Raw genomic sequence first — 16,832 nt, forward strand, 5'->3', positions numbered from 1 at the left:
ATGAGCAGTTTATGCCAGGGGTACTCAAAAAACCAACTCCTAAAGTAGTGGGCATTATTGTGGAAAACCTCTTTCAGGTGTATGTAGGCAGATTCACTGTGGGCCAACATAGCAGAGAAATCTTCACAAGTGATGGCCAGGTAAGCTAGCTTCGGCGGGTAATTTGATGAGGCGGAGAGAGGGACCCACCCCAGAAATTGAGGCAGAGAAAGACCTCTATGGAGCTCCAGATTGGATTTCGAGGCAGAGAAGACCTACTTTGCACACCCCTAATAATTATGGGTTTAGCCTGAAGGTGGGCATCACTTAGCATAGACAACCAAGAAAAACGTGGGTGGCAGAAGAACATGGCTGGCATGTTACTACAGTGGGCATTATGTTCAGGCACCTTTAAGCAGTCAAACCATGAACAGGATTTCAGCTTTATCTCTTTTATTCTTTTCATTGCCTTCTGAAATTTCCTTTGAAAATCATTTCCTGATGTCTGGTTCTTCAATTGAAGTTATTTGTAGAAGGAACAACAGTTCTTTGTTACCATAAGAAAACAAAATGTGGTTATTGTATGCAAGTGTATCATTCATCCCCTTCTCTGCCCTGCCCTTCCAAGCACCTACCTCTCTTCTTCTTCTTCTTCTTCTTCTTCTTCTTCTTCTTCTTCTTCTTCTTCTTCTTCTTCTTCTTCTTCTTCTTCTTCCAAACAACACATATTATTTCTTTTTCAAAGCAAAATTCAGACACCCTTAAATCAATAAGAGCCCAGTGTGCCAATATATAGTTCTTTATTAAACTCTTTAAAACAATATGTTCTACATTAGAAACAAGTGCACAATTGGTTATGATGGTATAGAGATAATATAATGCATCCTATTGTGCACCATAGAGCTACTCACTGCACTCCATTAAAAATACATCAGAATAAAAAGGCACTACAAGAGCAATGAGGGTTTATGCACAGTGTCCAATCCAGTAAGAAGGCAGCAGAAACATCTAAATAGTCTGGTGTATGGGGGTTCTCCACCACCACACATGCAGGAGGCTGCTATCAAAAGGGGATCACCTGTGGGCAGTAGCATCCATTGTATATATGGTGTTGAACCTGATCTGAAATACCTGGGGATGGATCTAGATTTAGTCCTACTTAGAGAAGACCGATTGAAATCCATGGGAGTTATGTTAGTGAGGGCTAACTCAAGCCCCATTGTTTTCAATGGATCTACTCTTGGTAGAGGTCTGAAGGCTTGGTGAGAGGAACTCTGAAAAGAATGGGGGAAACTGTTCCTTCCACATTTTACAGAACCCCCTGGAAAAATTTGGGAAAACAGTCCTCCATTTTATTTTATTTTTATTTTTTGCCCTGGCCTTTTTCGCACTTCTAACTCTAGGTATGACTACATTTGAATCCAATCCCTGGGGTTGGAAATAGGGAACCCTTTTCTTCCCTCTTACTGACCATCTTTTTGCAGTGCTGCCCCAAGATATTTTGCTGCCTAAAGTAGAGCACCATACAACACACCTGCAGGACATCCTTGTGGCTACAAAAAAATATTATGTATTATTATTATTATTATTATTATTATTATTATTATTATTATTTAAAAATGTCTTTGTAAGCTGCTGCAAAAACCTTTCATATTAACTGGCATGGAATTAATATTCTTCCTAGGGAATCATATTAATAGACATAGAAGGAGAGAATATGTTTCAGAAGGTTCCTGCCACAAACAGCCTGAGAAAATGGTTCAGGAGGGAGAGGAGGCAAGGGGGGGGGGAAGCTGTGAATCATCACCACCCAATTCCAACCACAGCTTCTGGCTCAGAGGAAAACTTCAATGAGGAGTGGAGCAGCAGTAGCCACCCACTCCCCTCCGTCAGCCTCAAGCATGAGCTGGTTAAAATGGGGCAACTATTGTGGCAGGGAAAAGAGAGGGAGGTGGAGAGGAAAGTAGATGAGATGGAGAAAAATGGGGAAACACCCCTGGGAACATAGGAATCATACTGAGTCACACCATTGGTCCACATAGCATGAGACATTTTGCTGCCTGAGACAAAGGGTAAGATGGTGCTGTTTTCCATTCCATATATAAAGGGCCAGTCCCACATTACATAGATTGAAGCAGCTGCCTCAGGAGGCAGATACTGAGGGGCAATGAGGTGTTGGGTGGACCTGCATCTCCTAAGCTAGCCTGCTGTCCTCAAGTGTAGTGGATGAGGCTGTCCCACTGACAGTATTGAAGTAAGATAGAGGTCCAAGTCTGGTCGGCTTCTGTACATGGAATGCAGGGGGCACCATCTTGCCTTCGTCTCAGGCAGCAAAATGTCTTGGGACAGCCCTGCACAGACCGAAGCTGAGCAGACCGATAGTTCAATTGTACTTCAACACTGGCAATGAAGGCAGCAGGCTAGAGCATAGGGAGCACAGGGCAGGCCATGGGGCATGCACACAGCTCTGTCCACCAACACCTTGCCATCCCCCCACCATCCCACAGCTTCTACTATCTCAGATGGCTGCCTCACTCTGCCTGATGGTAGGGCCATCTCTGCTCAGCATTTTCTAGGCTGACTGGCAGTTTCTGCAGTTTCAGGCAAGAGTCTTTCCAAGCCTTCCTTGAAGATACCAGGGACTGAACCTGGGCCCTTTCGCATGCAGAGAATATGCTCTGCCCCTAAGCTATGGCACTTTCCCCAAGGGAATGGAAAGTGTTTAAGGGCTAGGAGGGAGGAAAGTTAGGACAGAAAAAAGCAAAGTTTTTTTTTTAAATGAAAGCAAATTGAGAGGGAAAGGAAAACTAGGTAGTAGGGAAGCATTTGTAATTGAGACCTTAACATTTTAAAATCCGTCCATAAATAATGAAGATATTGATGATTTTATGAATCTCATTGGTGGCCATCTTGATGACATCAATACTACGCGCCACACACCATAAAGTGTCACCAGGGAAATTACTCATCTATAGGTAGTTTCTGATGAAATCAAACCAGTCCCATCTTTTCCTCACTAAAACTGCCACGGAGCATGGTTTTTCTACTTATGCTCCTGGAGGATGGGTGCGAGAGCAAGACCCTGGGGAGGGTGGGGAGGGAGAAGCTCTATACAGGGGAAATGAGCAGAAAAAGGGAGAGGAAGAGCAGGGAGGGAATGGCGTCCCAAAGCAAGCTGCGTATATTGTGTGGCTGAAGCAGAATGCAGGTGTTCCTCCTCCCCGCTCCTCACTCCCAGGGCAAAGCAGACCCATGTTCACTTCCTCCACCAACTGGCATTGCTCTCTTTCCATTGTGCTGAAGACATGACTGTTCTTCCTAACAGTCCCACTCAAAAAGAAAAGAAAAAAGCCTGCTAATTTGGCACCATGCCCTCAATCTGCCAGCTGAAGCAGAGTCATTCAGGTTTCTGCATGAGAGAGATGGCTCTGTTAGCAAGGAGGGCCAGGGCTGCCGCATTCACAGATCGCAAGAGTGAAATGTCTTTTTTAAAACTATAATTAAGTCTCCAATGTAGGCAGAGAGAAAAACAACCACATTCTGTATCTCAGTCTAGAATCTGTCTGTCCACTGCAATGTTTAGGCGTGCACGAGTGGGTTGGGGTTATTCTCTCAATTTGTTGTTTTTAACGTTTTTGCTGTGTTAGGAGCTTGTAAATGATTTGGGATCCATTATCCCAGGCTAAAAGTTGCCTTTCTCTAGGGTAATAATGCACCATGGAATGGCTTGTCTGGCGTTTGGGGAAATGAAGTGTCGGGATCTCATAAGGATTGATGGTATCTAAGGTATCGTAAATACACTCTATCCGAGATGTGCCTCCCCCTGGTGAATTGTACATGACATACAGGGCGCCACACATCATGAAAGCAGCTTCAGCATTCTGGCTTCTGCAGGATGTATCCCAAGTATACTCCACAGCCATGGTTTCATGGTTGAGTTTGGTAAGAACCAGCTTTCTATCTGGCTCTGCATGGATTGCCCACAATCCCAGTTCATCCACAGCTAGGTCTATTTTAGTGGCAGGGTGAAGATCATAGGCAGGTGTCTCCCCGGCACCTGACAGCAGCATCTGGTCAGTTTTGTTTCTCTTCTGAATATCAAATTTAATTATCTCATTTAAGGAGCCATATTTATGATAAAACAGAAAGCCATTATATATCGCATGGCCTGTTCCTTGCCAGGGAAATGGCAGGGTAATTCTCCGAGCTGATTGTTTCTCACCACTTTCAGTAAAGGCTCGGATATTTGCAAACTCCATCACAGTTTTGTTCTTTGTTCCAGTTAGGAAATAAATCTTTTGGTAATTCTTGCCTGGATCTTTCAGCCATGAGCCATTAATGTCTCCAGACTTCTTTACTATCTTTAGGGATTTGATGCCTGCAATCATGTAGCTGCAACCTTTAAGGAAAAACAATAAGAATAAAAATGTTCAGTAGGTCATCAATACATGTTCAACATGTTCTCTGCTTTACTATCTAAATATTTTCCAGCATAACGGAAGAAAGCCCAAATTTATTTCCCAAAGCTGGCTGTATAATCATAATCACCTGTCACAAATGCTCAAAGTCTTGTCACAGAAAATAACTGTAAATAGTATCGATGAAGATCCTCTGCATGACCATTTGCGTATCATCCAACTCTTCTGGGAGAATTGGTTGACCCAGTAGGCATAAAGAGGAAGCACGGGAAAGTGGAAAAAGAAGGACTGGCTGCAATCCTTCTGATGTGATGACAAAGTTAGAGCAAAGTTGCACTAAGATAGCTGAGCTTTTGATGAAAAGTTGGTTCCAAGAATAGACTCTTTGAGGCCTGCTTCCTGGAGTCCTTTTCAAAAAATGAAAAACAACAACAACACCTGGATACAAGAGATTGAACCTTGATCTTCCATATGCAAAGATCGTGGGGCAGCCAGGTATACCATTCAGCCCATTTTAAGGTGGCCAGGTGTTACATTTGTTTGAAGGCCTCCTCTGTTTGAAAGGCTGTTCTGTCCAAGTCCAGTTTAAGAATAAAGAATCACAGCAAGGGAGAGGGGAGGCCTTGAGTTTGCCCATGTACAGTAAGCTCCTGAGAAGGCACACAGGTGACCTGGTCAGCCTTTTCCATTGTATACTGTATTTCACTTTAATTTATAGTTCTTATTTCTAAATTTGCATCTATAAATATAAATTAGCAAATGCGTGTTTTATGCAAATCAGTGTCCTCTTTTTTGGTGATGCATTTCTTCTTATTTGGCAATATGTAATTGGCCACCCTAGTCCACTTACAGAAGACTCATATGTAAAACACAGTATAACTGTCAAAACTATACCTTATGTGAAAAGCTCATGTGAATAGCTCTCAATTTTGATATTTTTGAGAAACAACGAAGTGCTTTTCTTCATTTTGTATACTTTTTAATGTTTACCATTTTTAACTGTTGTAAACCACCCAGAGAGCTTCGGCTATGGGGCGGTATATAAATGTAATAAATAAATAAATAAATAAATTCCATCATGAGGGCAAAGACAAACCCTATAGCTCACGCTGGAATTCAGGACGTGTGTGTGTGTGTGTGTGTGTGTGTGTGTGTGTGTGTGTGTGTGTGTGTCAGAGCTATTTTTTCTGGAAGACACTTTATAGTGGTTTACAGACATAAATAGCCAAAGGCAATACTGACTGAGAAGAGACACTATTTGAAGTTTAAAGAACGTCTTTTAATAAGGTACAGCATTTGCAGCCAGAGTCAACAAACCCTTAAGGCAGGAAGTTGTTATAGCAGAAAATATTATGGAACAGGCTTAAGCAATCTCTGTAGCATTATCACTGCACTTTGGGGGCCTAGCCGGGATTAGTTGAAATGTGTGGGTATATTTCCATTCCTTTTTGTGTGTGTGTGTGTGTGTGTGTGTGTGTGTGTGTGTGCGTGTAGTGGTGGCAGGGCGGGGAGTTATATTCTTGGATGCCAACAGCTAATATTATTTATGTTTACAATTGGGAAAGGACGAATGGTAATGTGCTAATGAAAATCTAGCTGTAGTGAAGCTACCCTAAATCACATCAGAACCAAAATTCCAGAGTGTTAGGCTTCATTTGAAAATAGGACAAGCAGTACTTCCAGACACTGCGAAGTTTGAAATGAAAGATCAGTGATGTGTAAGAAGGACACTTTTGTGGCCCAGGACAGCCCTCATACAACTCTACTTTGGTCTGTCAGTCTTGCACTGGAAATATTCACAACACATTATGCTCCTTATCATTGCAAATCTGCCAGAAAAAGGAATGATGTGCTTTCAAAAGAATTCTGACCAGAAAGTACTGAGTTTGCGAGACATATGATGATGTAATCTGCATGGATTGATCAATCTACTTCCGATCTGCAACAATTTCGTGTGTGCTCATTTATAAGTCTGTTCTGTTCCATTTCTGCATTAAGCTGTAACTTTGCCTTTAAAATCCACACACAAAAATGTATCTAAATACATTTTTTTTAAATGTCGCTAAGTACATTTTTAAAATGTAGCTAAATATTTTTTTAAAAAAATGTATTTCCTCGCAACGTACGGATTTCTAACTCTTTTATCCACATTTTTGTACTCTTTTTAGCTGAGAACTGCATCACAAAATTCGGAGAAGTGTGAAATCCAAAACTTTGGATTTCACATTTGGTGTTCTGAGCTGCCCATTAGCCCAGGAGTTATAATTCCGGTTGGTTCACTTCAGGATGCAGATCAAACAAAATCCTCAAGCATCCCTGCGACACACATCGTGGAGGCTACTGATAGACAAATGTCAATGTTAAGAAATTTCCCCCCTTATTTTTGGCTATGATCTCTTTTTGTTTCCTAGCGTGTCATCAGACGAGCGTTTTATCACATGTTCGTTACTAGCCACTCATGGCTTTTCGCGGGTCCTTTGGATCCAGACTATCCACGTCCCACGCATCTCCTGCTCATTCTGGTCTTCTTTCCGCAACAAAATAGACCCTGGTAAATCTGATTTGTGTGTGTGTGTGGGGGGAGTGAATTGTGCTGCCATTTCCTGCTGTGTGCAGGAAAAGCAGCATGATTGAAATGCCCACTGAATGGGCCATGTGGTCATTTTTTACTTCGTCTTTCTTCCTCCATGTGAAGAAAGAGAAAGTATTGTGCACAGAAGTGGGGGGAAAGCGATGGTAAGGAAACACAATTTTGTCCCCCATCTGATGATGTCCCTAGAGTGATCCCAGTCAGCCGGGGACAATATGGTGAACATGATATAATGCTGTACAGACTGTGGATTGGATCCAGGCTTGCCCTTCAGAAGATTTGAGTAGCTTATCTGCTGGGTTGAAGCCATTGCCATCTCTTTACAATCCCACCTTGTTAAAATATGTGCCAGTTTGACATTATACCATCAAATGATTAGACACAAAAGGTTGTTGTTGTTGTTATTATTATTTAGGTTGATGTCAGGCATCTGCTAAGAATCAATTTCACATGATACAACATTTATGAAGTGATTCTCACCATGAGAACTGAGAACCATCTGAAGGCACTAAAATAATAACTTTGCTACGGGCAAACTACTTACTTGCATTAAGCATGAGTTTGACTTTCTTTTTTGACTCTTCTTGTTCAATTAGCTGCTGCTCCAGAAGGTCTCCATCTACTTCCACGCATGTGTCTGGTGACTCTTTTACAGATTCAAAGTAGTCAATGTCTCTTTGAGCTCTTTCCACTCTTGTTAGCAAATGGTCTACGTCATTTTTGAGCTCCGTCTTCAAAACGTTGAGTCCTTCTAGGCGTGACATCATTCTCTTTGAAAGCTCCCGGAATTCTTGTACATAATCCACTATGTCTTGATTGCATTTGTTCAATCTCTCCTTTAATTGGAATACAGACAGATATGTTTATATACAGAGAACCTGCTTAAGAGATGGCCCAGAAAAGGCTATCCACCCAAATACCAATATTACGGTCCATTTCAGATGAAACAACTACCTTTGGACATATCATATACTACATATACCCATCTCTACAGGGATGGGGAACTTTTGGCTCTCCAGATGTTCTTGGACTCCAACTCCCATCAGCCCCAGCCAGCATAGGCAATGGTCAGAAGAGGTGGGACTTGTAGTCCAACAACATCTGGAAGGGACCAGATTCTACAGTCCTGCATTACTGAGCTGTGGTTTTTGGTGGTTTTTTGGTACCCGTACACTACACTCAACATCTAAGGTCCTCCTCTGAGTTCCTTCTCCGAGGGAAGCTCAGAGGATGGCAACAAAGGAGAGGGCCTTTTCAGTTGTGCCCCCCAATTATAGAATAATCTCCGTGATAAGGCTCACCTGGCATCAACATTGTTATCTTTTTGGCACGAGGTCAAGACTTTTCTCCTAGGCATTTAACAACATATGCTGAGTTTTTTCTTAATTGGCCCCAGAATAGTGGTTTTAAATGGATATTGTTTGTTGTTTATGTTCTTTATGGTTTAAAATTTTGTATATTTGATTTTAATGTTCACTGTTTTTAATCTTCGTAAACCTCCCAGAGAGCTTCAGCTATAAGTGGTATATAAATGTAAACAATAATAACAATAATAATAATAATAATAATAATAATAATAATAAGTAACTTGAAGTGAGCACCATAGGTGAAGGCTCAGGTATGTATGTAGAAGCCCAATTTATGTGATCTCATTTTTTTTCTTTTGAGGAAAAATCATATGAATTGGACCACATTACATTAGGGACTATGGTGGACTCCGTGGCCCATAAACATCTGGTCATTTACCATGGGAAGCAGATTGGTCAGTTGGGTGAGCATGTGAACTATCTCGAAGAGTAAAACATGCACTTGCAAAGAAGCTCTTAGGAATAAAGAAGCCTGGGAAGGGGATGTGATAATGATCTACAAATATATTTGAGGGAGTAATACAAAAAAAGGAAAAGAGGTCATAATTCCCACCAGGAAATATGTGAAAATCATGGCAGCCACCTCACTATGGGCTTCTTTACATTAAGGGGAAATTGCATTGCCTTACTGGGGCTTTGCTACCTGCTTTTCTTGTGCAATTGTAATGGGCTGCATTACACTGGCGGAGAGGGGCAACCACGTGGCTTATAATTGAAAACTTCCCCACTTCACATAGCCTTGAATGGAACAGCGTCCTCTAGTGGGAGCTTTGTATCACAACTTCAGCTGCACGCTGTAGGAAATACCACAATATTTCAAAGAATCGGGATACCCTTCTTCTTCTTTTTTAGAATGGGATTACGAGGGGAAGGCACAGGAGACATACAACTTCAGCTGTTGGGCAGTATAGAAATACAATAAACAAATAAGTGAAATGAACAAATAAATAAATAAATAAATAAATAAATGCAGGAGGTTGCTGACAACTTCAAAAGGGCCCACAAACTTCTGTGAGTGGCCAGTCATGAATGTGCCTTATTTTGCTTGTGTGAAGTACCCCTCTGCCTCAGGCAGGATTGGCCTTGGGTCACCAGCTGTCTAGTCACTGAATCCTCCACCATCCCTAAGGGCAATAGGCTACGTTAGCTGGTGAAATCGCCTCTTCATCACAACAGTTAAAGCTGTAGAAGCCCTGCCCTCTTTTGTATCTGGTCACTCTAGGCAGGGCTCCTGCAGCTACTGTTAGCGGGTGATTCGCCTGTCCAACTAGGTGATGTTCACCCTGTTCTGGAGGGGGTTGCACTCCCCCCAAATGATCAGGTTCATAGTTTGGGGGTGCTCTTGGATCTAGAACTGTCACTTGAGGCACAGGTGAACTCAGTAGCAAAGAGCACCTTTTATCAGCTTAGGCTGATATACCAACTGCACCCTTATCTGGACAGAGATAGCCTAACTGCAGTTATTTGTACTTTGACAATCTCTCATCTGGATTACTGCAATGAGTTATACTGTATTTCTTCGATTCTAAGACACACTTTCCCCCCCATATAAACATCTCTAAAAACAGGGTGCGTCTTAGAATTGTGGGTGTGTTTATTATTTCTTAAAATCAAAGCTTTTTTTCTGTTGGTGGTACTGAAATTAGTGTGCGTCTTACAATCGATGGCATCTTAGAATCGAAGAAATACGGTATGTGGGGCTGACTTTGAAAATGGTCTGGAAACTTCAGCTCGTACAAAACAGGGCAGCACATTTACTAACAGGGACTGGCCAACAAGACCACATTATGCCATTCCTTTTCCAGCTTCGTTGGTTGCCAGTCCAGGTTTGGGCATGATTCAAAGTGCTGGTATTAACATTCAAAAGTCCTAAACGGCTTGGGGCCAGGCTATCTGAAGGAATGCCTCCTCCCATATGTACCTGCCTGGACCCTAAAGACATCTTCAGGGGTCCTTCTCTGTGAGTCCCTGTCAAAGGAAGTGAGGCAGGTGGCTATCAGGAGGAGGGCCTTTTCTGCTGTGGCTCCCTGGCTGTGGAATGAGCTCCCTAAATAGGTTTGCCTGGCACCTACACTATACTCCTTTAGACGCAAGGTGAAGACCTTTTTATTTTCTCAGCATTTTAACAGTCTAGTAACTTAAATTTAACTTTGCTGATTTAAATTTGAATTTTAAATCTGTATTAATTTCTGCATTGCTGCTTGTTTTTATCCTGATTGTGTTTTTATATTGTATTTTATGTTATGCTTTTATACTGGTTGTTTTATATTTTGAATGGTTTTTGTGGTTTTAATTTTTGTAAACTGCCCAGAGAGTTTTGGCTGTTGGGCGGCATAAAAATGCAATAAATAAATAAATTTCATCAGGTGCTGCATGCATACAAATAAAATTCCCTTTTCTATACAACCATTAAAGATACAGGAACCCTGTCCTCCTTTCCATATGGTCACCCTTGGTTTAAGCACCTGATAGAATAACTCAGATGAAAAGTGGGATTTTTTAAAAAAATGGTATTCTTATACAAAACATGTGTAGGCTTAATCAAAACCGCATCAGAGGGTGGCAGAATTCTATTCCCCACCCCATAAAAGCATTTTAAAATGATCAGCATTTCTCATCCAGAAAGTACAGATACCCCTAGGAATAAGTACAGTAGTCTATAAATACTTCTAGAATTATATAGCATGCAATACTCCACCCCCCTTTCTGTACTGACTTCCCCTCATCAAATTCACATCAGTGTCTCCCTCCAAGTCATGTGGGGGGGGGGCATTTTGCCTCCACCTCACATATCAGATTCCCAGAAACTCAGGGACATTTCACACATTACGTGGAACAAACCCAGGATTTCTACCAAGTGTGTCTTTGACAGAGAGTTCCACCAGTCCTGGGTCCAGGCTAAATGTATCTATATGACACCCATATCTGGAAATGTAAGTTTTTTATATTGACACTTTACAAAATGGGGGACAGCCCACAGGTTTCATGTTTTCTAGCAAGCATCCAGAGTCTCCATTTCGGACTTTAAGAAAATTGGATAACAGCTGACTGCAATATTTCACCACAGCCTAATAATTTCTTGCCAGGAGACTGCAAAAATAGTAGCGATGCTGGCAGAATACAGCAATGAGGCCCCTGCGGATCCAGATGTTGCACAGCTGAAGGGAATGAAGCCAAAGAAAAAAGTCTGCTGAGTGCTATGACTCTGAGCTGTAGTGTTGCAGCTCTTCTGTGGACAGCTTGGCCTCCCATCCCTCATTTTAGCTAAGAAGGTGAAGATATGGGGCAAAGAAGCCATTTTACCACCTTTTTATCTTGAAAATGGAAGTACAGAGATTGCAAGTATGTGAACTTTTACATTGGAGTAAAACTGGGTAATATTAGGTATTACATGAGGTGCTGTGAATTCATGGAAGAAGATTCACCAGGAAAACAACACCCACCCACCCCAACTCTATATAGCAGGGGTGGGCAACGTGTGGCCCTCCAGGTCTTTTGGCCTGCAATCCCTATCATCCCTCACTATTGACTATGCTGGCTAGGGCTGCTGAGAGCTTTAAGCCAAAACATCTGGAGTGTCACAAGTTGCCCCCCCCCCAAGAAATAGCTCAGATTAATATGAGGGAATTCAAATTAGGTGTGCATCCTGTCATGTTTCCTATCCCACCCCCATGAAATCCCAACCCTCTCCTCTGTACCCTCTCTCTCATCCACCAATAATTGTTCACCCACCACAGCATGAGAGAGGAAAATCTCACCACCAATCTCCTCCACTTCCAACGCTACTGGGTATCAAAACTATTTGTGCCAGATGCACTACATAGCAGTATGCCAGGCACTGGGGTCGGGAGGGAGGAGATACCCTCCTTCCTCCCTTCCACTCAGTGTGGAAACAGTAGCTAAATAAGTAGGTGAGAGAGAAAGGGGTTTGATGGGCTGTGGGCAGGAGGTTGGAGGTTTGGGGGCTGGCTGAATGAGGGGGGAAGGGATTTTAAAATCCAAGCCAGAAAAGATTTCTGGGGTTGTAGCTCTCACCTCACATTGGAGGCCCAGCATTACAAGCCCTGGGTCTCCAAAAATCAGGAAAAAAACATGCCTTTGTGACATCTCCATAGGTGTCACTCTCTGTAGTCCGTTTGGAAGGTGATGCTTCCCATTTTGGTGCACAACTTTCTGAGAAGATACTAGGCAGTGAGGCATGACAAATGGCCACACAGTGATTGATTACAGCAATTATTCATTTTATCAAGTGACAGTTGAAAGAATCCCCTGTAATCTTGGCTTTAGCCTGCCTGCTCCTTCACCGCCTCTTGATGGTCCTCTAACTTCTCCAGATTAATCACTGTGATTCCCTGGCTTCTCTCCCTCTGTCTTGCCCATCTAGTGCAGACTGTAGGTCCGCTGAGCAGAGGTGATGACCTTGCCACACAGGAATGCCAGATATTTTTGTGGCAGCCTTCCTGTCAGGCACCTAGAAAGTTATCAGGTGATGCTTTTGCTGACAGGTAGATGAAGCAATGCTACAGTTCTGTTTCAGGCAGCTGAGAAAGCTTCAGGAGCCCTGCCAGGAAAAAGCGGTGTATTTGCTCCTGTGTGCAATACATAGGAAGCACTAGATGATCTCTCCTCAAGAAATGAAAATAGAGTTTAAAACATACTCAGAACGCTTTAGTCAGAATTTGTAAAGAGAACATCATCACTTGTCCTGAAGTCTCTCACTGAAGCCAACAAGATGTACCGTGCAATCAGGAGTGTGTACTTGGAAGCAAAGCACACTGTGTTCAATGGGGCTTACTCCCAGGAATGCCACACACTTAATTGGGCATGGGACTTACTTCCATGTAAACACAGATAGAATTTCACTGTTAATGAGTATAACACACTAATAAGTATTAGTAAGTTACAGCAAGCTGCAGTTTTAGTAAGCTACACACATTTCTCAAGCAATGAAATAAATGAAATAAATGCTGTGATTTTATGTTCACTACATTGACAGAATTTATATCAGTTTAACCAGATCTCCAAGCAAAATGAGAAGCAGTAGTCCTGTTCAAGTTAGTGGACTTGCAGTCGTTCTTATGGAATTCAAATTCATGCTTATTGTGAAATGGATGTGCTTCTATCTAAACCAAGGCCAGAAATGCCACCCACCCCTGTTCTAAAGCTTAAGAGCAATCCTCAATCCTGTATTGTTTTCTCATTTGGGATCAGCAGTAGTTAAAAACCTTGGGCACAACCCAACCAATGTTAAACCCAACTTTAACATGTACTCTTTCCCTTCAAAATCAACTGAACTTAAAAATGCTTTAACTATGTCTAGACTACAAATGCATACATTTCACTTGCTAATAAAATCAGGAGGAACAGCAGCTGCCCTGCTCTCCTTTCATAACTACTTTCATAACTACAAACTACTTTCGTAGTTTGGTTTTTCCGTGTGCTTTTAGTTAAACTGTGCATAATCAAAGTTGCAGCTGTAACCCTTCTTCATTTTAAAGAAAGGGCATTTATTTGCCTTATGCTGATGGACATGCTCTTTACAAAGGAGAATAAAATCAATTTCCAAATATAACTAACCAGAACATGCACCATTGAAATGTACAGATAGCACATACCTCTATCGACTGAATTCGGCGGTCGATGTAATGCATTAATCCAGCATCTTGCATTACATATTGTGCTTCTCCCATGATACTTGTAAGGAACGAAACTAATAAGAATCTGAGCTGGATGGCTGCCATTGTTCCACGAAGCCTTCCACAATAATTCAGAAGAAGAAAACCCCGAGACTGACTGACACCCAAGACTCCGATGTAATTTCTGCCTAACACTCTGGTGTGTGTGTATGTGTGTGTGTAGACAAACAACCTGAGCAACACAAAATCGGAATGTTTTAAAATGGCTGTTGAGGCTCCCCCGCTCTCTCATTAAGACAATAAAGTTGTGCAAACTTCTCAGCTAGATAAGTCTGTTTCTGGGAGCCAACGGAGTGCTTTCCAGCTCATGATCTTTTGATTGAGTCCAGATGTCAAAGCTGAGCTGCAAAAGGCTAGCAGCACTAAGGAAAAGCACCGATCTTTCCTTCCTTCCTTCCTTCCTTCCTTCCTTCCTTCCTTCCTTCCTTCCTTCCTTCCAATAACCACCATCACTGCATAACATTGAGAGGGTCCAGATTTCTGTGTATATTCCTACATTACGTATTGCAGGTAGTAATCTTGCTGAATAGTCAGCATTTCCCCCACTGTATGCCCTTTTTTTAGTATTTGCAAAATGGATGTTCAGCCATATATCGAACGACTATGTCATACAGGACATTTCCCCCAAATGGCTGTACATAGATGTAGGAAACCCATTTACACCATCAGGTAACGATGATACTATGATGGTTCTAAGCCACATTACTGGATTTCTCTTGTATCCATTCTGAATAAACGTGAGCCAAAATTTTATTTAATGGTTATTTATTTATGTATTACATTTATATCCCACCTTTCTTCTTCTTCTTGCAAGGAAGCCAAAGCAGCTTCCATGGCACTCCTACTCTCCATTTCAATCTCACAATAACACCCCTGTGAGGTAGGTTAGGCTGAGTGTCAGTGACTGGACCAAAGTCACCCAGTGAGCTTCATGGCAGAGTGGGGACTAGAACTCTATTCTCTCAAGTCCCAGTCCAGCATTTTATTTTATTTTTATTTATTTATTACATTTTTATACCGCCCAATAGCTGAAGCTCTCTGGGCGGTTCACAAAAATCAAAACCACGAAGAACATAATAAAACAACCAACAATCTAAATACACAAATACAAAATACAGTATAAAAAGCACAACCAGGATAAAACCACGCAGCAGAAATTAATATAAGATTAATATACAGGATTAAAACAGTAAAATTTAAGTGTAAGTTAAAATTAGGTGTTAAAATTAGAACCACTACACCACACTGGTTCTCAGAGAATAAGACCGCGATGCTTACTGCAGTTGTTATTTTAGAAATTGTTTGTGCTGTTGTGAAGTAGTCAACTCCCCAAACCTACATTTTGAAAAGCTCATCTGATTATATCTCTCATCAGGGCTCCCAGCAGCTATTCCAGCAGGCTGTGCTGAGGGAGATGGAAGAGGTAGTGGGGCCATTATACCAGCCCTGATGAAAGACTACTTATTCTTTCCTCTTCTCTTTGCATCCCTTTTCCCTTCTGTGTCGTGACTTTTTAGATTGTACACCTGCAGGCAGGAACTGTCTTGTTTTACTGATTGCATGTAAGCTACTCTGGGAGCCTTTGTGGCTGAGGAGCAGAATAAAAATACTTTAAATAATAAACAAACAAACAAACAAACCAAATGAAAATGTCACATGCATGTTTGAAAATGTTAGATAAATTAGGGTGACCATATGAAAATAGGTCAGAGCTCCTGTGTCTTTAACAGTTGCATAGAAAAGGGAATTTCAGCAGGTGTCATTTGTACACATGCGGCACCTGGTGAAATTCCCTCTTCGTCACCACAGTTAAAGCTGCAGGAGCCCTGCCCTCTTTTGTATCTGGTCACGCTAGATAAATGACAGAACATCTTTTTAAAAACATTGTCTTTCGGCAGTGCTACAGAGAGGCAGTTCTTTTCCACCGGTGTCGTATTTAATCACAGACATTACATGTTTATAGAATCCTGCACGTCTCAATGCCATTTAACTGGCATCCTTCCATAGAGATTATCTCCCCACCGATAGGAGTGCTTCCTTATTGTTCTCTGAAGTATTAGCATGTGTGCATTGCTGATTCAATGCCTGAAAATGTGTCACAATACTCAGAATTTAGCCCTTGAGCCTATATTCTGAGGAAGATATGACAGTGTGATTTAATGATAAACATTTGCACAAGCTCACTAGCCAATAAAACCCAGCACTGATTTCTTTTAAATACTCCCACCCCCTAAAATCAGTTCAAAAGCAAACAAAACCTGATGTAAACTGTAATAGCAGCTGGGAGAGTAAGGGCTTTTCTACATGAGAGATTTATCATGTGCTTGTCATTCCCTACTCATGGTTGGTTATTGGTTCTTTAGATGATGGCATGGTTGTCCAGTTTCACTTCTGTGTGACTAACGAGCACTTTCAGTGAGTATTTTTTTAGAGCAGGGAAAATGTGGTATTTATTTTTAAAAGTTAAAGGAAGCGCAATTTCCTCTTGTGTATTTCTGTATTCTGCTACACCCCAGTGCCACCTAGAGGTTATGTAGCAAAAAGGCAGGAAAGGAAATGCTCCTCATGTAGTGCTCGGATCTCAAAACCAAAAGTAGATACGGCAAATTAATAGCCGATTAACAGCTTTGTTAACGTGTGGCGCAGAGTGGTAAGCAGCAGTTACTGCAGCCAAAACACTCCCCATGGCCTGAGTTCGATCGCAGCAGAAGCTGGTTCTCAGGCAGTCAGCTAAAGTCGACTCAGCCTTCCATCCTTCCGAGGTAGGTAAAATGAGTACCCA

The 16,832-nt window shown here is 41.8% G+C and overlaps 1 protein-coding gene across 1 annotated transcript; it reads right to left on the minus strand.

The window, feature by feature from the left end:
* Positions 1 to 1,583: 1,583 nt before the first annotated feature.
* Positions 1,584 to 14,352, minus strand: OLFML1 (olfactomedin like 1). The gene is made up of 3 exons (XM_063117307.1): positions 13,970 to 14,352; positions 7,532 to 7,823; positions 1,584 to 4,378 (listed from the first exon to the last, which is right to left on the minus strand). The coding sequence occupies exons 1-3, from the start codon at positions 14,093 to 14,095 to the stop codon at positions 3,606 to 3,608; spliced, it is 1,191 nt and encodes a 396-aa protein (XP_062973377.1). The 5' UTR covers positions 14,096 to 14,352; the 3' UTR covers positions 1,584 to 3,605.
* Between the last annotated feature and the right edge of the window lie 2,480 nt (positions 14,353 to 16,832).

This window comes from Elgaria multicarinata, chromosome 2 (assembly GCF_023053635.1).
Source record: "Elgaria multicarinata webbii isolate HBS135686 ecotype San Diego chromosome 2, rElgMul1.1.pri, whole genome shotgun sequence".
Lineage (NCBI taxonomy): Eukaryota > Metazoa > Chordata > Lepidosauria > Squamata > Anguidae > Elgaria > Elgaria multicarinata.